General features: G+C 34.2%; 3 protein-coding genes across 5 annotated transcripts; 2 read left to right on the top strand and 1 right to left on the bottom strand.

Annotated features, from left to right (window-relative positions):
* Positions 1–374: 374 nt before the first annotated feature.
* Positions 375–23,493, top strand: LOC139811207 (uncharacterized). Of its 3 annotated transcripts, XM_071775334.1 has the most exons (7): positions 375–559; positions 638–690; positions 941–996; positions 1,992–2,076; positions 19,093–19,203; positions 19,364–19,519; positions 23,171–23,493. In XM_071775334.1, the coding sequence occupies exons 4-7, from the start codon at positions 2,008–2,010 to the stop codon at positions 23,312–23,314; spliced, it is 480 nt and encodes a 159-aa protein (XP_071631435.1). In that variant the 5' UTR covers positions 375–559; positions 638–690; positions 941–996; positions 1,992–2,007; the 3' UTR covers positions 23,315–23,493. The 3 variants fall into 3 exon arrangements, with proteins under 3 accessions (XP_071631435.1, XP_071631433.1, XP_071631434.1); XM_071775332.1 differs by lacking the exons at positions 375–559; positions 638–690; positions 941–996 and adding an exon at positions 1,126–1,189 and having other exon boundaries at positions 1,995–2,076; XM_071775333.1 differs by lacking the exons at positions 375–559; positions 638–690; positions 941–996 and adding an exon at positions 1,134–1,189.
* LOC139811206 (uncharacterized) lies at positions 10,006–12,019 on the top strand. The gene is made up of 2 exons (XM_071775331.1): positions 10,006–10,426; positions 10,636–12,019. Exons 1-2 carry the CDS (start codon positions 10,102–10,104, stop codon positions 11,922–11,924), a joined length of 1,614 nt encoding a protein of 537 aa, XP_071631432.1. The 5' UTR covers positions 10,006–10,101; the 3' UTR covers positions 11,925–12,019.
* Positions 21,293–27,763, bottom strand: LOC139811208 (ejaculatory bulb-specific protein 3-like). The gene is made up of 3 exons (XM_071775336.1): positions 25,161–27,763; positions 24,633–24,839; positions 21,293–24,428 (listed from the first exon to the last, which is right to left on the bottom strand). The coding sequence occupies exons 2-3, from the start codon at positions 24,820–24,822 to the stop codon at positions 24,244–24,246; spliced, it is 375 nt and encodes a 124-aa protein (XP_071631437.1). The 5' UTR covers positions 24,823–24,839; positions 25,161–27,763; the 3' UTR covers positions 21,293–24,243.

Here is a 27,763-nt window from a genome sequence, read left to right on the forward strand (position 1 = left end):
ACGACTGTAATGTGTCCTATATAGGTCAAACATTAAGACACCTGGAAACTCGTGTGAAGGAGCATCGCAGTGACATTAAAAAGATGAGAGCAAGCTTTCCGTAGTCAGCAAGCACCGATTGACGCACGGGCACAATTTTAAATGGTCCACCGCTGAGGTTTTGCATAGGGAGAGAAATGTGAGGAAGAGAGAGTTAGCGGAGATGTTCTATATTAAAAAACATAACAATACGATAAATCTCAAAAAAGACACTGAAAATCTGAATCCGTTATATGACTGAATTATAAGAGCTACATAACATTTCTCTCTCCGTGCGTATGTTTTTCTTCCTGTGACCTACTCGTGTATTCATTATTTTCAAAGTAGTCGGACGCCGTCCTTTGACTCGGAACGACTGCTCCTGCATGTCTCCGTTCTGGTTATTTCTTAATCCGGTTCTTCATCGCACTATTAATTGAAAATGGATCGCGGCTCCTTTAGATTAATATTTATATCATTGAAATTTGACAAAGTGCTAAAACTGCAATGAAATTACGTGCGGCTAATCTCTATGAGATAGGTATATATTCTCCTTTTTCTACGCTCTTGTTCCTTGTGCGAGATATTATTTTATGTAACATGACTTCGTTGTTTTTAGTACTCTTGATAAGGACACAAAACGAGTGTCGAAACGTTGAGGAATAAACTAAGGTAATATTACGACATTAAACGTAACGTCAGTTTGGTCAAATAATACCTCTTATTAATTTTGTACTGACGAAGAAAATAATTTTATAATTAATTATATATAATTATATATAATCTTTTTTTCCCGGGTTGATGCTGTTCTCTTGCCGACAAATTGCTGGCAATACATATATATCCAATGTTGCCTGCGTATTGCTTCAAATATTAAATTACTCGAAATCAATTGAAACAAATATACGGTAAGTTGCCATAGCATCATAAGCAATCACAGGTTTGCGCGATTTTGTTCAGACACGCTTTGCTATCTGGGTATGTATAATTTATGAAAAAATTAAAAGTTTTTCTATCGCTTGACTCATAATGCTAATGCTAGACGTGACTAAGTCAGAAATTGACTACAACTATCACTGAAATGCTTATCACAGTGCTGATTTGACTGTTTCCCTATTATTTTAGTTTCAGTATGTTTTTTGCCATTCGAGTAATAACTTGTATATTTCAGGTAAGAAAATTATTGATTTTGACAATTTCTTGTTTATGATACAGCATCAAAATTTTAATTTGAAATAGAAAATTTATAAAAAGCGAATGGCATGCGTGTCGTTATAAGGATTTTACATATAATTTATATAATATAAAACAGTCTGTAATCTATTCTGTTCAGAATAAAATCTTTGAACGTTATTTCTAAGAATTTTTATTTTTATTTCTAAGAATTTATTTTACAAACATATGTATATAATTTGGTATATTTAATAACTGTACTTTTATATTTAGTAAGAGTAACTGTAGAATCAATTTTTACTTTAGTGAAAACTATCTTCAAGATTGTAATTTCCACTACAATTTGAGAATATTTCATATCTTGGCAAATAAGCAGCAACTACCTGACTACCACACCAAAGCCCCAAAGTAGATTTCAGTTAAAATCTACACGAGAAAAAAAAATTACAATAATATTTATCTAGTTATATATTTTTTAATATATTTACATAAAATGTCTTAAAATTTAAAAATGTAAAATAACTCTATAACTAGATTATTAAGTATTCGTTAATATTTTAATTATTATTTTTTTCAAACATGTATAATTTTGTTGAGAATCACTGATATTTTTATAAACTAATTATTATTTTTATTTAGCAGAAGGGGAACGAATTCGAAGAAATATAACATTTTCATGATATTATTGTTTGCATTATTAAAAGATATAAGGAATCAAATTAATTATATTCCTCAGAGATAGATCACGATTACTTTTAAGAAGGTATTGATCCAATTTACTAATTAGAAATATTTATCAGCAGATTCTATGGAAAAATGAAGTTCAGCTGCGTGATATTTATTTGTCCATTGGTCATAGCATCAGTCATGGCAATGGTGCAATTTGTAAGTAATTACACATTACACCATGTAGTAGATTTTTTAATATCTTATTTCATAATGTTTGAATTATAATATTTGTTTTTATCGGTTTTATATTACATAAACTATAAACTATGTCTACAAAAAGATAGAATAATTTTGAATTTTTTAAACTTATTTAGTTGTTTGAACTAAATGTTTGAACAAATTGTTGGGTAAAGATATAAAATAATATATGCATCACTCTCTTTCTTCCAAATGTATAAATTATAGAAAACTGCTGAAATTATAGGGGAGACCGGGACTGGTTGGTACATGGGGCAGGTAGATACACAATTATTGCAAAAGTGACAAAAGTGACAACTGTGTCTTTAAAATCTTCACTTTAAACTTAATAACTTCCAGTTATGTTAATGTCTTAAAACATTTTTTTGTTTAAACCAATAATACAGCCACACAAAAAAAAATTATTTTCTGGCCTGGGGGTCAGACCATGTTTATTATATGTTTTTGGGGTCGCTGAAACCGAATCCGAAATCCATTTTACCCCATCACGTCAGGTTTTTGACATCAGTGTCTCGCCTGTGTCTGCATCCAAGGCACCTCCACGCGGTGACGGCGGGCAACGGAGCAATTCCGTTATCCGGCTGAGTCCCTGGATTACGGCGTTGATGCCGTCATGGCAGGCACAGGTGGAAAACGTTTAATGAGACAGGGATTCGGATACCCAGAATCGGCGGCTGGTCAGGATGAGAATGCGGGCCCGCAGGCGTCGTCATCATGCGACCACAGCTCTACATTGGTTGGTGACTTGACAATGTAGAGTTGAATACTACAAGAAAAAAGGGCAAAGTCGTCTCGCAACCACATAACTGTGATTCAGATCATAACGTCTTTTGTTATATTTGCTCCAAGTTATGTCAAAAACCTGACGTGATGGGGTAAAATGGATTTCGGATTCGGTTTCAGCAACCCTAAAAACATATAATAAACATGGTCTGACCCCCGGGCCAGAAAATAATTTTTTTTGTGTGGCTGGTAAATCAAAATATCTAAATATGGCAGGTCGGGGCTGGTTGTGACGGGGCAGGTTGTTACTGCTGTTCTACTTATAATTTCAACCAACTCCGTCGATGTAACACATAATTTCAGCATAACAGCGGCAGATATTTTCATCTTATGTAAGATTTCACCGTTAACATCTCTTATTACGTATCAGAACCAGTCAATACAGAACATCAGTTAAATTATATTTATATTATAATTTTACATTCAACAACGTAAGTGTAATATAACACATATTGTTACATGTTGTTATTTCTCTTTATTAAATATATTATACTTTTGGATCTTTCTAAACTGGATCTTTCACAACTTAATCCAGTACTGCCGTGTATGGGGCAGTTTGTTACAAATGTCGTCGCCTTATAATTGTTATTGATGCAACAAAATTAATTATACTATTTAGTTAAAAAAATAATTTTTGTGTTGTATAAGCATGCGGCTATTGAAAAATTCTTTTGCGGCTTGTATTCCATTTATTAGTTACGTGTAAAAAAATCTTGAGAGAGAGAAAAAAGTGTACCAACTAGCTCCGGTCTCCCCTACATAAATACATACTTATACAGAGTGTCCCATTTTAATCTTTCCACGCAGTTATCTCTGGAACTATTTGTTAGAAAAAATATTTTAAATAAAAATTATTCTGTTTCGAGGAAAACATCTTATTATAAATATAAGTCTTGTGTAAATGGAGATGCCTCCAAGATTTCATTTTGACTTTTGTTTCTTTAACCCTTCGTGATTAGAGGAGGGTCAGTATGATCCCACAAATTTTTCAAAGCAGAATTACACTAGCTCCAAACTTGAAACGGGCCTTGTGGTGTCATTAACCGAAAACTAACATTTCGTACTTACCTTTCTGACAGTTTGTTAAGCCCGGAGAGAATTGCTTGTTCATTTTTTTTTTCAAAAATTATCTACTTTGTATTGCAAAATAAGTATCTTTTTTGAAACATACACGCCGTACTATTTTTTTCTAAAAAGTGTCACATCTTATGGGTACAGTCATAAATTTTTAGCCAAAAATATCAATAATTTAAAAAGTTACAAATTTTTGCTTCCTCATAGAGGAAGCTTTGTTTTCGTAAATTCGTATATGAACCTTTGATTGCGTATAAAGTTGGCTCTAATCAACCAAATTTAAAAGAATTATATATAAAATAGAGGTAGAAGAAACCAAAGAAAAGATTGTTTTTTGAGTTTTTAATATCAATATGTTCAGAGTGTTTTAAAACGTCGAAATATTGCATTAAAAAAAATGTCGGTATGTGTGTATGTATGTATGTATGTATGTCTGTGCCAAATTTACAGAAATTTCTATAACTCCAGAACTAATCAACCAAATCTTAACGAATTATATATAAAATAGGGGGGTAGAAAAGACTGAAGAATATAATAGAATTAATAAAAATTGTTAATAATAAAGGGGTTATCGATTTCTGTTAAAAAAAGGTTTACCGAAATTTTTTAATTTTATTATATTTTTCAGTCTTTTCTATATTTCTATTTCATATATAATTCTTTAAGGCCGGTATTCATAGTCGGGTCTTATATCCAAGATCGTCTTAAGTATAGTCTTAAGGCGTCATCAGCCAATCAGAGGGCCGTATTAGCATCTTATTAAGTAAAAAGCCATTTTTCATATGTACTTTAACTTTGCGATTTTTCAATATGTTAATATTAAATAATTAACAAAATTAATATTGCAGCAGGTTTTACAACATTTCAAGAAGGTTCAATAATTTTTTCAAGTCAAAATAATGAAAACTAAAAATGGCAGCCGATTAAAATCGCTGGGGTTATTTTGACCGCGGTGTAACCATTATGAAACTGTAGATAAATGTGACCACGAAGGGTTAAATGGGACTCACTATTTTTTATTTTATCTTCTTCTTCTATTAATTAATTTGAACAACTTTCGTTTGGAACTTTTTTTATTTGCCTAATATTTTTTTAGATATTCAAGGAAAATTCGGTAAATTTTTTAATATTTAACTTACGATATCTCGAGAATTGTTTGTCGGAGAAAAAAATAGTACAGAACTTTTTTTGACTTGATTTAATTGTTTCAAGAATATGCTGTTAATGCCCGAAATTGTAATAATGCCCGAAAATAAAATATCATTATATAAATTATATTACAATATACATAAGTGTTTACAAAAGTTGGGATACTATTGTAACAGCATATTCTTGAAACAAAATCGAGTCAAAAAGTTCTGTACCACTTTTCCCTCTGACAAATTATTATCGAGATATTGTAAGCTAAATATTGAAAAATTTACCGAATTTTCTTTGAATATCTAAAAAAATATTAGCAAACAAATGTTTCAAACAAAAGTTATATAAATTAATTAATAGAAAAAAATGATGAAATAAAAAATAATAGATCCAGTTTAAAAAAAAAATAAAAGTTACCTTAAAATCTTGGAGGCATTTCCACTTATAACAAGACTTATGTCCATAATAAGATGCCTCCCCTCGAAATAAGGTAAGTTGTATTTGAAATATTTTTTCGAACAACAAATAGTTCCGAAGATATATAATTGTGTGAAAAGATTAAAATAAAGATTAAGACACCACATATATATATATATATATGTATAATTGCTTTATATAAATTTTATAGAAAATGTTACAACGTACCATAAAAGAAACAATATTTTATATAAGCTACTAGATCATATCAAAATTTATTTGTTCGTTTTATAATATATGTAAATCTAAAATTTTCATACGAGATAAAAACGTGTAATTAGCAATATTATCTCAAGCCTTGAAATTTTAAACGTTACATGATTGTGGGTACATTTCTACTTCTTAACCTTGTGCTTTAACATTTATATTATACAGGGTGAGGAAAAAGTCTGGAACCGATAAAATATCTCGAAAATAAGACATTTTAGAAAAAAATGTTTTATACGTAGGTTGTAGAGCTCCAACAAATGCATCAAACGGTGGTACTTATTTGACCTTGAGCGTAAGTATGCAGGAGCTTTCAAGGTCAACTTTAAAATTTTAAATGGAAACCCCCACTTTTTATTTAATTTTCTTGTAGCTGACATTGAGAGCTTTTCAAAACACTATCGATAAACTTCTTTCGGTTGAGTACTTTTCGAGATATGAGTTGACAAAGTTCAAACCTACAACTTATGTATAAAACATTTTTTCCTAAAATGTCTTGTTTTCGAGATATTTCCGATTTCAGCCTTTTTCGTCATTCTGTATTATTGAAAAAATCGCGAAACGGTGGAGAACTTTTCTATTCAATTTAATCTTTATTTGCCCACGAGAAGTGACATTATTACCAAATTTTGTGCGCGCGCGCGCGCGCGTGTGTGTGTGTGTGTGTGTGTGTGTGTGTGTGTGTGTAATTATATATAGAATGTTTGATAACAAACGAATATACACATCTATAATACTAAATAGGGGATTCTATTTTAAAAAATCATTTTGAGTAAACATTTCTATTTCTGATTTGGGTCAATTGACAGTAGCATATAATATCATAACATATCTTCCTAGAAACCATAAAATTATACAAAACTTTTTTTGATGGAAGTCTTGATTCTCGAGAAATCTTAATGCAAAAGTTAAAATGGGACCCTATATATAGGGTAACTCTGGTATTTACTCCGCGCAGGAATTTACTCCGTAGACGTTAGAAAAAATGGAAAGAATGAAGGTATTTTTTCGCAATTATTCTCTGATGTGTCTTTATGCTATATTAGTATTGTGTTGTAATTTCAGTTCTTTACTGTTAATATTAACGAAACCGTCGTGAGTTGAACCGATTTCTCACCGTGCGTAGTAAGTAACGCGTTCATATATTACGCGACCTACGTAAAATGGTTACTATAAAGAGTGTAAAAGGTTTAATGGTTATTTCATGATGTACATATAAATGTAAAGGGATAGTAAAGGATGGAATACAGCAAAATACAAGTGCGCATAGCTCTTGTATTCTTTGTTTAGCTTAGATATCTTGTACCTATATCCCGCCGTTTAGGATATATGGCACTTTTAGCGTGCGGGATTTATGCCATAGTACAGACACTCTGTAAAAATCGAAATCTCTTATGTGTTCTTTTTCCTTTATTTTTTGGATCATATTGTTACGCCCGCGCTGAGACACCCGTTGCACAAACGGAAGTCGAAGATTGTCCCTGACGACCAGCTGTTTATTGATTTATCGATTTACTACGATTTGTTGTTGTTTTGTTCTGAGCCTCCGTCTCCGAGCGGACGTGACAGCTCGATTCTGTGTTTTAATCCGTTTGCTCTAATAAACGAGTCTTTCCATTTCTTACATTGTGTCGTCTCATTGACCGCGAGTGCCGGTTGCGCGAGTGAGTGAGAGTGCGAGCGGTGAGACGCGAACGCGGACTCGGCGAGCGCAACAATATATAACAATAATCTTTAACGCATCTATTTTCGTTCGTCTATTTTCTTTTTAAATTTTTTCAGTTTCTTACACCTTAATAAACTTTTTACACACATTTTATAACTTATTATGACATTTTATTGCCTCATTTATAAACATTACTTGTAATTTTTTATAAAGCGTATAAGCGGTATATTCCACCTATGAATATCATTTATCCCACCCCTATGGGATATATGGCAAATTGCAAGGGTCTCTAAAGTTTATTTTTGTTAAATACAAAGAATAAATATTTTATATTTCTAATTTTTTTATAGTAGTAGACAGTATAAAGTTTTTATTGGTATAATTTATTTGCCTTAAACATATTAAATAGCACTCAATAAATTAAGTTTTCCTTAGGTGCGGCGTATATACCAGAGTTACCCTAATTTGGAAAAAAATATATGTATCCTTTTCCAGATTATATATAGTATTGTATTTAATTATAGAAACCATGTTGGGAACACAAAAAAATAACATGATGCAATATAGTAAAAAGAAATAAAATGCTAACAGCAATGACCTAGCTAACATTTGCATGAAGAGCAAATCTTATACATATGATACGTGCTATGTTTATTATTTCCTGACGCCATATGCATTTAATTCTGCTTTATTTATGCTGTTACTATCTGAGATGGCAGAGGGCATGCTCGATTTCTGCCCCGTTTCTGCCATTACAATAAGCTCTCTGATAAGCTTAATTAACTTCTAACGACTTTCTATGACGTGACGTCATTATATATTTTATTTTAGTCTTTTTTTTGCGTAGGATGGGAAAATGCCTATGCATGATGCCCTCTCGGAGGGAGAACTTATACATGCCGCATACCCTGAGATCCGATCTCTCAGGGATATGTGGGTCTTGCACCCACTAAAAACCCACCCCTCTGGCAACCAGCCTCTGGTGTACAAGGGGCCCGGAACATCGCTCGGTACTCTTCAGACCCCCGCGCTCATCCTTTCAAGAGACACCCTTTCCTCCGTAACACGTCCGTCTGCTTTCGCAGAAGAGATGCTCCCGTGGAAGAGCATGCGCGGCTGGTCAGCCAATTGAAATTGACTGACTGTCTCTGGCGCGCTATGCCATCTCTGGCGGAAAAAATTTCTATGAATAACTACAAAATTTAACTAGAAATAGAAATTTGTACATTTTTGTTGAAATATTTAATTTTTTGTAGAAATGGTTATTTTTTTGTAGAAATATCTACGAAATAGTACCACAAATTACAATGTTCTCAAATCAAGAAATTATTGCAAGTAGTATTTTATGAAAAACTACAATTTATAAAAAATAGTACAAAAATCTACAAATTTTAAAAATTTAAGAAAAAACAAAATCTTAAAAAATTAAAACATCTGCTTACTCTCTTGTAGAATACTACAAAAATTTACAAAAGTGTTCTAATTCTAGCATTTTCATGTAGGATTTTGTAGTACTTCTTAAATTCATGTAAAATTTAATAGATTCTGGCAATTATATTTTATAGTTTTTTAAATTTTGTAGAAATATTTCCGCCAGGGATGCCATGCGGGGGACATGCCATAGGCCACACCATCATTGACGGCACCACGATGTGCCTCCACGGGAGCCAATAAGTGTGCCCCCCTCACGTCTCCGTTCTGGCGCGCGAGTCCACTAATTGCTACTCAAGGCCCCAAGCTTGAGCGCACCCACCTACAAGTGGTGACCCTCACCTGGCGTACTCGCCCCCAGGGGTCACCACATCAAGAAAAGAGAAAAAACAAAGAAAAGAAAAGGTAAAAAAAGCCGGAAATTTCTGGCCTCGACACCTTAGGGCCAAAGCACATATGACAGTCGTAGTCGTGGACGTAAGTAACGCACAAGCTTTGGCGTATCCTGATCTGTCAGGTCGGGGACTACGACCGTCGTATATCGTTACGCCATGTTATGTGCTTTGGCCCTTAAGGGGATGCTGGAGCCGTAGCCGAACTCGATCGGCGTCGGTAAAGAAGACCGGCGAACTATATCTGTCCTTGTATAGACAAAGATATGGACAAGGATAGCACGCTACATTGCACGCACACATACGCACGATGCACGTCGACATTATACTTTTATATTACGCTTCCAAATCTTGATTTGGAGGGTTTATCGATGTTTTTCTTGTTGTGCAATTCGGGGGAACTTGTTTTCGCGTTCGTACCAATGGTATATCTCTTATATGAAATACATCTTGTGACGAGCTGACAGCTCGCCGCAACTCGAGACGCCATATTGGGGTAAAAGTAGGATAAGGAAATCTGTACTTCCGTAATTTTTTCTCGTTTTCTATATAAAATCAGAGTTCCCCCGAATCATTAATGTATGTACTGCAATTCTGGAAAAGAATTTTTAATTCTGTCAAATTAATACGACGCTACGTGCCGACAAAAAATGCCGGTAAAACAGACGACTCCAGCATTCCCTCTTTCAGTCGTGACGTAGCCGTGACGTCACAAGGCCAAGATGGCGGCTCTATTCCTGAAAGTAATATAGCTGTCATATATGTAAACACATATAAAGCTTACGTTTTTCATAAATAATTAGTAAAATAACGATGTGTGTGATAAAAAAAAATGCGATGGGTGAAAACCTAGAAGACAGAGGGGCAAGATTTTCCCCTAGAGACACAAAAAATCGCGATTCTTGCTGTGTATTTGGCTGCAAAAGCTATGGATTAAAAGATACCTCTGTGCGATTCCACATGTTTCCACCTAAAGGAAAGTTCTATACTAAGAAAAAAGACATGTTTGGAAATATAGAGAAGATGGATGTTCGAAAAGAATGGGAAAGAGTTTTGAAAATAGCAAAATCAGAGTTGATAACCAAAAAGTGGGCAGTGTGTTCTTTGCACTTTGACAGGAGTGATTACGTTCTGCCTGGTAAGTCAATATGATAATAACTGAACAATAACAAGTAAAATATATTCACTGAATATTAATGAATAATATTAGTTATAATAAATTGTATATTAAATGTAGTATGTAAAAACAATTCACCGATTTTTTAAACGCAAAAGTATTTTAATTAACACTCCTGTTATCTCAATTGAAGATTAATAATAACAAATAAAATTTTATTAATATTTTAGATGTGCCAGCAAAACGGAGGGTTTTGCAGAAGACTGCTATCCCTAAATACAATTTGCCACAAAGGCAACAAAATGAGGAAGAAAAAGTTGTAGAAGAAAAAAAGAAGAAAAATGAGAAGAACAGAGAAACGAGAAGAATGAATCGTGAGAAGCTGAAAGAAAGCAAGGACTATGTCCAGGATTTATACAAACTTGTAATGGATCATCAAGCACAGCAATCTGAGGACCTGGAAGACATACAATGTAATGAGGAAGGCGAGCCCAATTTATCGAGCCCATTTGTCGATGCAGGAACTCAAACGGATAGTGGTGTAAGCGGATGTGAACCAACGTTTGTCAATAAAGATGTACAAATCGGAAGCATAAACGTTTGTCACTTGATTAAAAACGATAAAGATTTAAGTACAATGACTGGTATTGAGAACTTCGGTATCTTGAATGCTATTGTAGATATTTTAAATACTGTGTATCCAATTAAAAAGTCATCTTATGATTACAAATCAAAAGTAATTTTGACATTCATGAAGCTAAAACTTAATTTATCGTATTCTGCTCTAGCCGTGTTATTCACGGGCATTAAATTGACTCAAATAAGACATGTTTTTCTTGAAATGTTGACACTTCTGGATGAAGTTTTGCAGTATGCCGTAGTATTCCCAAGTAAAAAGGAGATTCATAAAAACATGCCCACATGCTTTGAGGATTTTAAAAACACGCGAGTAGTGATAGATTGCACAGAAGTCCCGATACAAAGGCCAAAAAATGTCTGTTGTCGTAAAATAGCGTACTCGAATTACAAAGGAACGTACACTGTAAAAATTATGACTGGCGTAATACCAGCTGGGACTATAAGTTTTTTAAGCAGAGCATATGGGGGGAAAAATTCTGACAAATCAATTTTCGAGCAAAGCGGTTTAATTAATCTTGTTGAAAAAGGCGAAGCAATCATGGTAGACAAGGGATTTTTAATTGACCATATTTGTTTAGAGAATCAAGTAACATTGATTAGACCTCCTCTTCTAAGGAACAAAAAACAATTTAGTAGACAAGAAGCACTTTTGAATGCAAAAATTGCAAAAGCTCGTGTACACGTCGAAAGAGCGAATCAGGGTTTAAAAATGTTTCGCATATTGAGCGATACAATGCCTAGTGGATTAGTTTCTCGAGTGAATGAGATATTTAGAATTATATCAGCTGTTGTAAAATTTGAGCTCTCCTATTTTAAAAGATTGTCAATTTACCACATAAATTTATTTGTTAAAACTGTAAAATATATTCAGTGTTCTTAAAAGCTTTCTTTCATGTTTCTATTATTTAGATTATTTAAGGTTAATAGAACCTACTTGTTTATATGACCACTAAAGATAATAAATAACACCAAAAGAATTGTTTATTTTTTTGATTATTTAATTAATCAACCATCATCCAAACATACATTATGGAGCATGTGCTCAAAATAAGCGAGTTTCACATTTTTCAACAGATCCTTAACATATACTTCATCATAGTCTACTGGAATCACAACTATTTCATGATCAAATGGAGAATAGATAACAAAATCCGTTTTTTTTTTAATTTAAGACTGCCATACCAAATTGTATCTGTCCATAGTATTTGTGCTTTTCTTTTAATATAAAATTCTTGACTCTCGCAGTGTATTGAGGATTCTCAATTGCGTTTAAAGAATCGTCTCGGGACGATTCAGGGAGCTTTACACTAAAAGACTTCGAAGATTTATCTCGTTTTAAATATTTCAAGTCATTGAGAACATCATTTATTTTACTGGTCTTACCGGAATAGGGATACTTGATCTCTAATAGTCTCACCGGTTTGTTGTCTTGAAAAACAACACCATCCGGTGAGTAGCCTAACCTGGGATTAATGTCCGAGATTACAAGACCACATTCTACTACCTGCCATTGTGAGATTTCTACATATCTTTTTTTTGCAAGGGGTTCATTTGCAAGACCATGCATTACATAAGTGTTCGCAATTTTTTGGGGGTAAAAATGATTTGTCTTTCCAATTAGGATTGGCTTTCTTATTGGTGAAGTATGTGTACAGAGCGTAGCATCTGGAGCCCGTTACTCTAAACTGTCGTTCTTGTTTCCAAACAGAAATAGATGCTTGGCTTGATTCGCAGATACGTAATACGTCTTTTTCTAAGCTTTTCAGTTTCTTTTTGCAACATGTGGCTAAATCGTCTACTAAAGGCTTCTCATTGGAAAGTGCACGCATTTCTTTCGAAGGTAAATTTTAGACAATGATGTTTATCTCGGGAGAAGAGTTTACAGGAATCTGGGTCATAGAGACTGGACTATGCCTCCCACACCTACATATAATAATTACATATGTAAAAAAATCAAACAAGTAAAATGAATTGCATCATGTAAAAAAATATACTTGCAGATAAAAATTGATTGGGTATAATCACTAAAACAAAAATGTGTAAATTTATTGTATTAACGAAATATTAACAAAACATCAGTGTAAATTTAGCAATAATAAAATATGTCGAGTAAAAATAGACAAAAAATAATAGAAAATTTACATAAAGAAGTTCCACATAATTATAAGATAAAAATTTACATAAAGAAGTTCCACATGATTATAAAATGAAAATTTACATAAAGAAGTTCTACATGATTATAAGATTTGCACCAATAAAAATAATTGATTCGATGTTTGTAAATATATATGCTAACAATGAGTGTTCATCTGATTATTTTGCTCGCTTACTCTGATATTTTGAAATACCAATATACTTGTAAAAAATTCAATTTTTATCATACATGTGCTTTGTTATCTTGAAAGGTTATCCCGCATGTTAATAAATGTCCACAGCCCAACAAATTTTCTCCTTCCATAAAATTCCTTGAGGAAGGGGTGCAATGAGCAAATGCACATATTTCCTTTATATTTAAGTACATATTTTTATCACACGCGTTTAAAAGGCACGATAAACCACCTCAGATCGTATGTTTGCGTACAATTTTCAGGAATAGAGCCGCCATCTTGGCCTTGTGACGTTACGGCTACGTCACGACTGAAAATCCCAATAAAGACAGAGCAAACCCTACTACTCTTCGGAATCGGGGTCCCTCCATACACGCTGGGAGGACTCTTCCAAGGCCCTCCGTTGCCTTTCTCTCTCATCCCTCTCCTTTCTGGATTGGATTTCCTCCGCGAAGCGAAGGAACTTGGTCCACGCCTCATCGGACCGGACGATCGCCCGAACCACTCCAGGAAGGGAGACATCCTCATTTGTGTAAAGGCTAAGCTCCAGTCTAGGCTCGGCCCATTCCGGACATTCCGAGAGCGTGTGCGTCAACGAGTCGACCTCGGCCCCACAGTATGGGCAGGTCGGAGCCTCAGCCTTACCGATGCGGTGTAGGTACTTGCCGAAGCTTCCGTGGCCCGTCAAGATCTGAGTAGCCCTATACGTTAGGGTCCCGTGCGATCGGTCCAGTAGCCAGAGGTCCAGCACCGGAAGAATGGCCTGGATCGTTTCCACACCGTAGATGCTTCCTTTGAGATGTGTCGACCATTGGCACCGAAGCAGGTTAGCCTCGTCCTCCCTGATAGCCGCATCCACATCAAGGCACCAGTTGCCCCTGGTCATCGACTCGCGAATCCTCGTGAAGGTACGCTTTCTCGCCTCGGCCAGCAGGAAAACCGGGGGAATCCTTAAGAGTAATGTCGCCGCATCGAACGACCCTGTCCGGTAGGCTCTGATAACTCGCAGCGCTATCATGCGTTGGATCCTGCGAACTGTTTCCTTCTGGAAGCAGCCAGTTCGCTACTCCAAACCGGAGCAGCATATAATAAGACCGCCAGGATTGTATGGTAATACAAGAGCCTTTTACGCTCCCCTGGGCCTCGGAGGTTGGGCATATAAGGCGACCCAGAGCGTTCATCACTCGAATAGCCTTGTTTGTGGCGTACTTGAAATGATCATTAAAAGACCAAAAAGGATCAAGAATGACACCCAGATACTTCAACTTATTTGCGATAATAATATCACAATTTCCAACCCGGATGGTAGGGGCATTTTCGGGAGTGAAACGTTTGCCGAAGATCATGGCTTCGGTTTTTTCCGCCGCAATTTTGAGGCCCAGGCTCTCGATCATATCGATGACTTTCCGCAGAAGCTTAACAGTCTTTCCCGTAAGCACTTCCACACTGCCCCTTGTTGATATTAAAACCAGTGTGTCATCCGCATAGCACACTATGGTGCAGCCCGCGAAGACGAGCATCCTTACTATTTTGTCGTACACTAAGTTCCACAGCAACGGGCCCAAAACCGATCCCTGTGGAACACCGGCCATCACTCTTTGTCGTCTCTTGACTCCCTTCTTATCCACATACTCTATCCACCTATTCGTCAAGTAGTTGAGGATCAGGCGTCTCAGGTATGGAGGAAAGTCCTTGTGTCTTAGCGCCATCCTGATCGCTCTCGGTGGAATGGAGTTAAAGGCATTTCTAATGTCCACGCCCACCGCCATGACTTTCCTTCTTTCATGGACAGCCCCCTGAACGAAATCCTTCACGAACAGCAGAGCGTCGGTTGTTGATTTGCGTCTTCTGAACCCGAATTGTCGGTCCCCCAAGTCAGCAGTCGGGTGTTCGCTCATCCATTCTTCCAGTCTGTTTACTATTATGCGCTCGAAGGTCTTTCCGACCTCATCGAGCAGACAGATCGGGCGGGCCTTAGGCAAGGTCCCGACCTGGGTGTATTCCTTGGGGATCAGTACCAGGTTAGCCACTTTCCATCTTGCTGGAAAGACTTCGTCCCTAAGACATGCGGTGAAACATTGCGCAAGCCTCTCATCTCAGATAACCTCGGGCCAGTCGTCCACGGGGAGCTCATCCGCGGCAGGAAAGAGCGACTCCAAAAAGGTTTCAAGCGTGTCCTCCTCCAAGGTTTCGGTTAAACCCGGGACGGATCGTCTTAGGCGGTTGAGAACTATCCTGTACGGAAGACCCCAAGGGTCTTCGTTGAGGCCGTCCAACAGTTCCTGCCACGATCTAGTTTTGGCATCACTAATCGCATTTTTTAGGACCCTCCGGGCTTCCCTATACTCGTCCCTTCGCTCAGTTGAGCCTCCGGGGAACCTCGGCGTCTGCATCGCGTCCACCGTCTCCTGGGTTGTATGCAGGCCCTCCTTAGGTCCGATATGGTGTCGTTCCACCAAAAGACCTGTTTCTTAGGAGTTCTGGATCCCATGCGCGGGATAGCGGTCGCACAGGCTTTTTCCATGGTCAGGGTGTACCATTCACAAGCGCCCTCTCCCGTGGCCAACGTCTCTTCCGGGGGACCGGTCCCACAGCTCCACTCTAAGGATGCCCTAAAAATGTCTTTGTCTACACGCTTGATATTCCACCTTCTGGGCAACTCAGGCCGCGCGCCGGTCGGATCGGCACCGACAGCATATCGTCCAAGAGATTAAAAGTAATATACACGTGGTCTGATAACGACTCGAGTTCCGGACGGACCCTCCATTTTATTTTAGTCTGCTTCTTGTCGACATATTATATTAACATACAATACTTAAAAATTTTACTCTTCCTATGCTGACATATATTTTGCTTGATTTTTAGATTTTTACAGCATTTCTGTTATCATATCATGATGTTCATTCTGTTAGATTTCTGTTTTATTTTTACACACGTTATCTGACATATGGCAGATCATGTTTTGCTACTGCCAAAATTATGCCAGTATAGCATGTAGCACACAGTTTGCAAAGTTTGCTCTTAGCAGACTTGGCTATTTGGGAATAAAAGTTTTTCGATCTTATATATTATTTTTAGCATCAGCTTCTTTTTACTGAAGAAATAAAAATTTGTAATTGTCGTATTAACATGCTATACTGTTACTGAAGTTGCACGACTGCACCGGGCATGTCGTAGTAAAGACCAGGACTAGTTTGTACACTTTTTTTAATAATTTTTTTACATGTAACTATAATAAATGGAATACAAGCCGGAAAATATTTTTTTAATAACTGCATGTTTATACAACACAAAAATAATTTTTTTAACTAAACAGTATAGGGGGTAGGTATAGTCCAACAATAAACCATATATGTAAATTTCAGAGGCTTATATCTTTCTCAATTATTGAGTTGGAGATCTGTCTTTTTGCATACAGTTTATAAATTTAGTTGGCTACATACTATATAAGATGACTCATAAGTTATTTTTAAAGTTTAGTCACAATTTCAATTTTTTTAAAACAATGTTATTGGTTCATTGTGTACAAGGGTATGTACACAATGTGAACCTAGCCATTTTTAACAATAAAACCACATGTTTTATACTGTGAATTGTTAGTGTTATTTTAATTTTACCATGTTTTAAAATATACCGCCCCAGTCAAACTCCCCGCCTGGCAGTGTTCTCGAATCGGATCACGCGGGAGTATTAACGGCGATCGGCCGAGGCCTTACGCCACTCTGGGGGCCTATTACGTATCTTTTCACGAGATGAAAATGTGAAAAATGAGAGAATTTACTAGAGTATCTACGGTTTCATTGATCGAAATCTAGTAAATCTGTTCACTTATTTTCGCATTTTCGCCTCGTGAAAAAGATACGTAATAGGCCCCCTGAAGGCCGTGGCACATAGAAAAACTTAAGCAGTAAAACTTAAGAGTAAGCAAATCAGCCAATTACAGTCAAGAACTTAAGGCACGGCGGCACGGCCCTAAGCGGTAGCGAATCCATACCGTTGATTTCCTTACTGCAACACGCTTGGCTCTAGAACACCGTGACCGCCGGGGCACGAAGCCCTCGGGGCACGCGCTCCGCCTAACCGAGTAAGTAAAAAAACGATGAAAGTAGTGGTATTTCACCGGCGATGTTGCCATCTCTCAGCACTTATGCTACACCTCTCATGTCTTCTTACAGTGCCAGACTAGAGTCAACAGGGTCTTCTTTCCCCGCTAATTTTTCCAAGCCCGTTCCCTTGGCAGTGGTTTCGCTAGATAGTAGATAGTAGATAAAATGTTTGTTTAGGGAAGAGATAATTATAAGACATGATAAATAAGGTTAGGATAGTATGACTTTAAATTAAAGCTATCTTAATTATACATGTTGTGTTTTTATTATTTGAAGCTTACAATCAAAATTATTATTTTTAATCAAACTTTTTTTTACTTAGATTATTATTTATTGTAGCAATTAGTCGCAGTTTAATAAGACTTATAACACAGATAACTATAAAATTCATTGTAGATTATATAACATTTTTTTACGATAATCTCCAAAAATACGGTAAAATAATGCAATAGAAGAAAGTTGCTTATACAGAATTATAAAGCCAAATATACACACAAAATTATAGAATAATAAAAAAAATGATAAATATAACAACAAAAACATGAAAATACGTAAAACTTACGAAAAAAACTTAATTTGTCACCCAAAAGTCACAAAATGTGTTTCAAACGACCGTCCTTCGCACGATTTGCCGGCCGATTGGAAAGCCAAAAAGGGGTTTAAATGCGAGTCGGTGCATGACAACAAGTACAATCTGGCAACATTATGAAATATCGCAATGGTTCATTATAGTGTACTACTGATTCATTGTTGGACTACCTACCCTAATTAATTTTGTTACACCAATAAAAATTATAAGGCGACTACGTTTGTAACAACTAGCCCTATATGTGGGATAAGTTGTTACAGTACTCAGTACTGGATTAAGTTGTGAAAGATCCAGTTTTCAAAGTATAATATGTTTAATAAAGAGAAATAACAACATGTAACAACATGTGTTATATTACATTGTTGAGTGCAAAATTACAATACAGATATAATATATGTTCCGTATTGACCGGTTTTAATATGTAATAACAGACTTAACGGTGAAATATTATATAAGATTAAAATATCTGCCGCTATTGTGCCGAAGTTATGTGTTACATCAACGGAGTTGGTCGAAATTATAAGTAGAAAGCTGTAACAACTTACTCCGTTACAACCAGCCTCGACCTGTCATATTTAGATATTTTGATTATTGCTTATACAAAAAAATGTTTTAAGACATTAACATATATAACTAGAAGTTATTACGTTTAAAGTAAAGATTTTAAAGAAACAGTTAGAATTATAATAACCAGATTTATAAATACCTATAACATTTAATATATCACTGATTTATTTTACATTTGGTTATATAAAACTAAAAATATTTCCTGTTTGTGAAAATACGCTACTCAGCCTGAAATAACTAATTGAAATATTATCGCAATGTTTTTGCGGAAATACTATATTTTTTATGCAATATTATCTTTTGTCACTTTTACAATAATTGCCGTGTACCAACTTGACTCATTATACCAACTAGCCACAGTCTTCCCTAATCCGGCAAAAAAAAATATTAAAAAAACCAACATACGTATGTAAAGCGGTGTTGTATATGTATACTCCAAAATTAACTGTTTTTCCTTAGAGTCGTACAACTTTCACATCTTGTGATCCAGACGAATGGGTTATGACGAATACAACACTAGAGTGGAGTAATAACACAAAAATGATTACGTGTAACATTACTTACAAAGAGGTACGAAATTATTAATGATACATTTATATATAAGCAAGATATAATTATAAAATACATAATATATAAACAAATTTTTAAGTACACATGATAATATAAAATGCTACGCATTAAATATTTTATCGCAAAATATATTAGTATCTTAATTACAAAATATTTTTAGGCAGACAATCGCATAATATACAGGATACATATTATGATAGGCGGTTGTAAGAACCGTACTGCATGTACTGAAGAACCAACAATATGGGTGGAAGATATCAACTGTAATGCCCAAAATCTTACAGAATCAGACATGGACGCTTGTATAATTGCAAATGTAATTATATTTTTACAATTATTAATATTATTTCAATTTTTGTTATTTATTTATATTATACTAATCAACAACATCCAAAAGAACTATTTTTACTTTAAGATATTTTTTTTTTGCGTTATTACGATAAATCAAGCAAGTAACGTTATATCGCTATCGCAAAAAAACGGGTATTTTCATAGTTGAAAAAAAAAATATACTTTTTGGAATGGATCAAAAAACAAATTCAGCCATTTCAAAGAACAACTTTTTAACTTTCAAACGCGACTTAAAAAATGTCGATATCTTTTTTTTCATAAAGTTATGCAATTTAAAAGAAAAAGTGAATTTTTATGAAAATTTTTTGAGAATGGTTTACATTTTCAAATGTATCTTTGTTTAAACAAGTAATGTAATAAATCTATCAACGCCATTGTATTTTTGAGAAAATTTCCGATCCAAAAAAAAAAATTTTGTTTTAATTGACAAATTACAGCCCGATATATACAGTCAATCAAAGTCGCCGGGTTAGGCTAACCCATGTCCGTACGGAACGTAACTTTTTTATAATCTGTACCCTGAGGGTTAAATATTACAGTAAGGGAGACCGGGGCGAAGTCGTCACTATTTTTTCGATACCGATTTTTAACAACAAAACAAATAATTTTAGTAAAATATGGTATACTGTTGTAAAGAGTGAACCCTTGGCTACAAAATTTATCAGGACATTTTTCGTCTACGTCGCTTTGTCAACTGGTATAGAGAAAAAACGACAAAGATGTAAAAATTGAAATGTCAAAATTACCGGGGCGGATTTGTCACACTCTCGGGGCAGAGTCGTCACACTCCCAGGGCGGAGTCTTCACTTCATTCTCGGATAGATTTTAAATAAAAATTCATAATTTTGATCATGAAAAATAATAGGATACATTTTATTAATTATTTTTTAATAGAAAAATGGGAACATTAATTAAAAACACGAAAGCGGAAAATAATTATAAGAAAAGCGCACGCACTTATGTGCCCTACACTCGCACAAAATGCACTGTTTTTTGTCAGTTCTGTTTTCTGTTATCCCTGAGCACACGCAGTACATATTATCCAAGTCTTCGTCGGAATCCGACCATTATTGCTGCTTCCTTGACTTTAATTTTCGCCCGAAGCCTCCATGATATATCGTACGGCCACGTCATCCAAGTGTGCTATTTCATCATTATTCTTCTTTAGCCAGTCGCTCAATGTAGTTCTTGGGACTCCAAATTGTTTTGCGGCTACTTTTGTCTTAATTTTATCTTTTTTCACCACAAGAACTGCCTTTCTGAGTTGCTTCTTGTCGACGGGAGCCGTTTTGCGATGGTACGTGCGTACCATTTTCTTGAAATTGAGAAATACAATATCGCATTTGCAACGAAAAATAGAGTAAAACCACCGGGATAAATAAATATGTAAAGGCTCAGTATATAAAAATATTCAAGTTAAATTAGGCAATAAGAGCCGAGCGTGGTATTCAATCATTAAAATTTATTATACAGAGTTAATGAATATGTCAAAATAACATCACAATTTAATACCGCTCGGCTCTTATTGCCTAAATTAACTTGGAAACCGAGATAAAGTTGTCACAGTGACGAGTCTGCCCCGGTGGCTTGGTGACGACTTTGCCCCGAACATACATATTAAGTTTGATCGTTCATGAAATATTAGAAATCAACGAAAATAAAAAAACTTCACTGGATTCATGTTCAGCATATATGCATTACTCTTCAGAAGCACTTATCTCGAGATTCGGAGAGAAAATAATAGAGAATAGAATTTATTTACTTCAGTTTTACAAAATTAGCCAGGAAGGGACTTGGTTTACAATTAAATCTTATCCTCAGCACTCATTCATCCATACCATGCGTACACTCACTGCTCTCTTAAACTAACCTAACGTACTACTTAAATCTAATCTATCACATCCTTATCTTTGGCTTAATTTATTTCCTTTCTCTTTTTAAATTCCTTCTCCCTCTTCTTCCATAATTTCCGCAACATCTTACCCTTATCTAAATCTAGTTTATCACTCCACAGCCTTTTCCACTTCTCCGCCCCGTCATTACCTAAATCCTTAAACCATACACTTGCTCTCTGACATTCCTCTACATCTTTCTTCTATACAGTCATTGCCATCGCCGCACAAAATATATTTTTTACAATCTTCTTCTAACCAATATTTGTTTGCTTCTTCCAAATTTCCGCATCTCAGTTTTACTAAAGCTCTCACATCATCACCTATCCTTACCCTTTTTAAATTATCCTTCTTTAAATATTCCGGACCGGAGAGAAAATAATATTTAAAATAAAAATTTTTGATGCGAAAAATTTTCACTTTTGACTTCCGAAAACACATTTGCCTTAATAAAAATCAGAACATGGCATATAATCTCACTAGCATATAAGCTCCGTTGGTTACATGGGCACCATAAGTAACGTTTACAATATTAATGGTGAGTTCACACAACATATAGATTTCAAGATAATTGTAGTTGACGACTCCGTCCAGGTGACGACTCCGCCCCGGTCTCCCCCACACCCCCCCTCGATCATTTCCTATAACAATAACATAACTCAAAAATTGGCATTTTTTAGTTGTTTGCAAAAGAATGATGTAAATGCAATACGCTGAATAAAGAGCTAGTTGCTAGTATACAGTTCAATATTTGTCGCATATTCCTCTATATAATCAGTTATTACATCAAAAAAATTTTTGTTTTTTTAGTTATGTTATTGCTACAGCAGATGAGCGAATGTAAGAGTGATTCGAGAGTATACATTCATAATTTATCGCACTGGACTCATACAACCTCCTCGAAAATCGACCTGTTTTGACATTTTTCGCAAAATCGATGTCAAGCAACGTTGGTCACGACTGCTATTTGGATGGGTAACCGCTCTAGAGAAAATGGATATTCAAAACATGTACAGAAATTTTGTGTATTTTTTGTATATTTAGTCTGTGTAGTATTTAGGCTTTATCCGTATATGGAGATTCAATATTATGCTGTGTATACACATGACTGAATATACCTATATTGAATCTTTAACGGATAAAGCCAAAATAATACATAGACTGAATATACAAGATAGGTACACAAATTTCTATATACCTTTGAATATACTTTTTCTCTAGGGCTATATGTTTACGAGATATTCGACTGTACCCAGACTTTTGGCCCACCCTGTATAATGTACCTATCATCCTCATCTCCACAAATCTCTTGAGCAATGTAATATTAATTTCTTTCTAACAAAACTATCCAAGCCCTTCTGTAATTTCGGGATTAACGATTGGATGTAAAAATATTTCTTAAAACTTTGTTTTAGCAGTCGGAACAACCGACAAAACCGCCTAGTTAATTTAATTTAAGTAAATTTGTAACACTTTAATACGAAATATATGTTAATGTATGTCTGAAATATTGATAAAGAGGACGTACGATACATGCTGATATATGAAACAAAATTTCTTTTATATAAGGCTGTCAAAGACCTAAGCTTGATCGCATGGCTTTTGATTCTAATTGATTGTATATCGTTACGATCCTATTTCTCTTATTAAAATTTCTTTTGTTCGAACTTATATTTGAAGTTACATTTTGGCTTAAAAGTATAACAGTTGTTTTTATTTCGCAGGAATTGGGAAAGTTGGAAAAACAGGAAGAATGGTTGAAACTCCGATATGGATTAGTGGATGGAGAGTTTCTCTATAAGTTGATGTTTTGTATAAATTTCGATGATATCGATCTTTTTTTGAATGGTACAAGTCAATCTAAATAATTTTTAAGATTGTTTTTTTAAGTATATATATATTTTTTTTCTATAATGTACTTTAATTTAACATATATCTTTTATTATAATGTAATTTAATTAAAACAATGTTTATTTTCTTCAAAAACTAGTGCAAAGATTCTTCTAGGACTATGATAAAATATAACATTCATTACTTTATACGATTATTATCTGGCTATTGATTTTTAGTTATTAAAATTAAATTTATGTCATATTTTTTTACTAATTTATCATATTTTTACTTATCCTATAATCAAAATACTAAAATACTCGTAAAAAAACCTCACAAAGATAAAGTATATACCAAGTACATAGAAAACATTTAAAAGTATATTGTATATAAGCAACATTAAATAAAAAATAACTGCTCAAAAATAGAATCATATAAAATCAATTTAATTAATCTAGTATTATTTTTTAAGATTTATTAAATCTAAAAAAAAACATTTTTGAAGGTAGATATTATAACATATGTTTAATTAATAATAATTTATTTCATTTTTCTATAACTCTATTGTAATTTCACATAAATTCTAAGTTGTATAAAACAAACCTCAAAGAAATACAAATTAAACGTACGTGTGAGTAATGTTAGGTACATTGCAAAGATGTTCGGATTAAACCCAATTCCTATTTTAAATCTTTTGCAATATAACGTGTTTTTTTGGTAAACTCTTTGAAATATCGTAAAAATTCTTTCTTTTTAGTACTTCATAATTTTAATAAAAATTTTATAGAAATTACATTATATTTCTATATTTACTAGATGCGTTTTATTCGTATGTATGACACATAATATAAATCTATTTATAGATTTAATATGTAATAGAAAATTATTTACACGCTACATATATATAATGTATACACTACATATACATATATTGAAAAAGTTAACAACGTAAAGATTTAGCCTTCTTCTAAGCCTGCGTCAAAAATTGTTCGTAAGATGCAATATACTTTTTGTCAGGATCATAAATTTCGAGAAATTCTGTCCAAGTGTTTGGTCTATGTTTTTTCAAATAATTGCTTACTTTTCTTGCCACCTGTTTCTGCTTGTCGTTGCATCTTTCGCATTTTGTAGCTATCGCCTCCGGAAGAATATCTATGCAAATAAACCGAAAATTCTATTTCAATGTACGTTAACAAATATATTTCGCGGATCATATGAATATCAACTGCTGTTTTCGTATTCTTTTATTCCTTTTTCATCCAAATCTTTTTTCTTCCCTCTTTTTTAAAGAAAAAATGCGGTATATAAAATTATCCTAATATATCGAAATAAAACACAAACTACATGTACACTTACGTTTAATACTGCGTCCATCGGCGGTACAGGGACCTTTGTCGAGAATGCAATTCACATATTGATTTAAAAGACGATCGCTATTAATAATCGCATCCACATCTATATTATCATACGTATCTGAATAATATTCTATTCCTGAAACGAGTCCAGAGTACACGAGACTAAACAGTAGTACAAGTGTGAATTTCATCTTTTATGCGATCCTCTCTGTAACAACTTATCTTATGTAAATTACAATAGATTTATACTCTTTCGCGTTAATTATTTATCCAAATAAGACTATTAATTCATTAATTTATTTTTAATAGAGCGCAAATATATGAGAATAAGAAAAAATAAAATGTTATTTTTAATATTTATAAAAACGACTATTGTTGTGCAAACGCAAAGCGTTATACGTTGCATGCAATATTCAATAATTGGGAAAGTTATAGAAAAAATTTTTATAAAAATTGTGTAGTACAAAAGATTTTAGAGGCAAATAAAATTTAAAAAATAAAAATGTAATATATAAAAATATGTCCTTACCTGAAAAGTTCGAAACTTAACCGATACAATTTGGCCAAATTAGATTCGACACTTTTACGCGAAGACACGAGTTCTACAAGAAGAACGTTCAAGTCAGTATTATATGATGAAGCATTTGTCTTTGTCCAAAAGAAAGAAAAGCCTTATCACCGAATTTTATATACTGTTTTTCTATCTGATGTAAATGGATAGTTTACGAAACGTGAACTTTCACGTATACAACTTGTTATAATCGTATAACAATTTATGCTGATTTATGCACAAATTGTAAACACGGAATTGATTCAATCCTCATGTCACGTAAAATTCTTTTAAAAGAAGACGTGATGTTTTGCGATTTAGTTCAGAATTATAACGTAACGTGTGAAATGTGAACTCATCTTTGCACAAGATAAAATTATGTTTTTATGATCAGATCTTGTATTGCACATAACTACACGTTCTAATTGTATAATTTTCATATTAATTTTCAAACTGTTGATGTCATCATTTTAATTACGAGTATAGGTATAAAATCATAAGTTTTATATATAACTAGAACACTACAAGCGCGCGCTACGTGTGCGCCATTTAACTTTTAGACTATAACTATATCATTACACAAAATAACATTTACTGCTATTTAATATCGCTATTTAATAATACCACTTTAAGACAAATTTAACGATAGGGGAGACCGGGGCTATGTGTCCACACTTTACGCTTTTTTCAAGTTTACTAAAAAACTAATAAAAATATTTGGCTAAAATTTTAATGGTATAACTTTTTAACCTTGCTATTAAAAAAAAACATAATTAGAATCGTTGATTTTTTAACATTTTAAAGAGGCGAATTTTTTAAATGGACAAGTCAAGCGTAGGCAGATAGCCCCATATGCGGGGCTATCTGTCTACAGAATAAAAAACATTAGGGGAGACCGGGGCTAAAACGTCTACGGAGTAAATCCGTCTAATCAAATATCTCGGAACCTGTATATTGTGCGAACTCGCTATTAACATTGTAAACGCTGCTTATGGTACCCATGTGACCAACGGAGTTTCGGCAGGTGACCTGCCGTGTTATGATTTTTACGAGGGCAAACGTGTTTTTGTAGTGAAAAGTGAAATTGTCTGCGTGTAGAAATTTTGTAATATCTGCAATAATATTTGCTCTCCAAATCTCGAGGTACGTGATTATAAATGCATGCTGATTATAAAGAGTAATGCATGCTGAACACGAATCCAGTGTAGATGTCTAATATTTTATGGGCAATCAAACCTGAAACTGATTTATCCCGGGGGGTAGACGGTTTAACCCCGGCATTTTTGAGATTTTAATTTTTCCACCGTTTTCGTTTTTGCTCTATACCGGTTAAACAAAGCGACGTAAACAAAAATTTCCTATATAAATTTTGTAGCTAAAGGTTCATTCTTTACAGTGGTATACCACATTTAACTACAATTATTTATTTTGTTGTTAAAAATCGGCACCAAAAAAAAAACAGACGGTCCCGGTCTCCCCTATTTATATTGATTTCTATACTTATTTATAATATTATTTATTATTAATATATAATATTGAAAAAACTGCCTAGTCGTTGAAGTCAGAGAAGTAGTAGGCACTTGTGTAGATTTTTTGACAAGTTTCCTGCGTAGAGTTGCGTAGACTTTTCTTTATATACGGTGACATCAAACTGATTTTGAGTCCGTTGCAAAATCAATGTGATGAGTTTCTTTTGTCCTCTCAATTCTTTAATCTTTTTTTTTATTTGTGGCCTTTACTTTATCTTTGGCAGCGTTTGAAATAGAAAATACTCAATAATTAATTTAAGACAAACTCATATATTTAACTTGACGTGTATCTTTAAAATAAAAATTTAGTGACAATTCTTGAATCGCAGGATCAAGTAGTTGCTCGTAGGTCACTTTTTTACAGTAGCGTGTCTACTTTATTCGTCTCAAGGAAAGTCTTTTTTTGTAGTTACGCATCATTATCTATTTATAAAAGAACAATTCGTCATTGAAGTATGGACACATTGCCCCATCAAAAATAGGACAGATATAGCCCCGACCACGTTTTTCAGTCTTTAACATGTTGCCAATTTTAGATAATGCGGAATTAAGATTTGCCGCTTCTCACACCTGATAACTATAATTTGAGTTAAACTACTGTCGCACAGCAAATTTTTCGACCGTCGAAAAATGTGAATAATATTGTTTTCGCTTTTCTTTTAATGAATATAGGGCATTTTTCAACTGCTTGTTACAATGGTGTAAAGACATCTATCTCTTAAAACTTGAGATAGCAGTACTGAGGACACATAGCCCCCGTAGACAGATAGCCCCGGTCTCCCCTATGTACTGTAAACCTTCGTTAACATGAATTCAAAGAAACCGGGATTTGAGTTTGTGTTAACCGGGTGTTCGGGTTAACGAGGAAAATTTGCCTCTCGTTAACACGAATTCGTTCGTGTTAAGGGGATGCTAAAGCCGTTTGTATTACCGACCAAATTCTATATCTGTCCTTGTATAGACAATGATGATAGACAAGGATAGACATGGTTATAGGTTATAATTTCTTCAAAGCTCTCATTTTTATTCCAGGCTTTCAATCTCAATTTCAAA

The sequence above is a fragment of the Temnothorax longispinosus genome, chromosome 4, assembly GCF_030848805.1.
Source record: "Temnothorax longispinosus isolate EJ_2023e chromosome 4, Tlon_JGU_v1, whole genome shotgun sequence".
Classification (NCBI taxonomy): Eukaryota; Metazoa; Arthropoda; class Insecta; order Hymenoptera; family Formicidae; genus Temnothorax; species Temnothorax longispinosus.

What these genes read in the sequence shown, in the direction of transcription:
- LOC139811207 (XM_071775334.1), top strand. Translation starts at nt 2,008, where the DNA reads ATGAAGTTCAGCTGCGTGATATTTATTTGTCCATTGGTCATAGCATCA. An exon ending in GTAACATTACTTACAAAGAG is followed by an intron (nt 19,204 to 19,363) that starts GTACGAAATTAT and finishes AAATATTTTTAG; the next exon opens with GCAGACAATCGCATAATATA. An exon ending in ACGCTTGTATAATTGCAAAT is followed by an intron (nt 19,520 to 23,170) that starts GTAATTATATTT and finishes TTTATTTCGCAG; the next exon opens with GAATTGGGAAAGTTGGAAAA.
- LOC139811206 (XM_071775331.1), top strand. Translation starts at nt 10,102, where the DNA reads ATGTGTGTGATAAAAAAAAATGCGATGGGTGAAAACCTAGAAGACAGA. An exon ending in GAGTGATTACGTTCTGCCTG is followed by an intron (nt 10,427 to 10,635) that starts GTAAGTCAATAT and finishes TTAATATTTTAG; the next exon opens with ATGTGCCAGCAAAACGGAGG.
- LOC139811208 (XM_071775336.1), bottom strand. Translation starts at nt 24,822, where the DNA reads ATGAAATTCACACTTGTACTACTGTTTAGTCTCGTGTACTCTGGACTC. An exon ending in CGATGGACGCAGTATTAAAC is followed by an intron (nt 24,429 to 24,632) that starts GTAAGTGTACAT and finishes TTATTTGCATAG; the next exon opens with ATATTCTTCCGGAGGCGATA.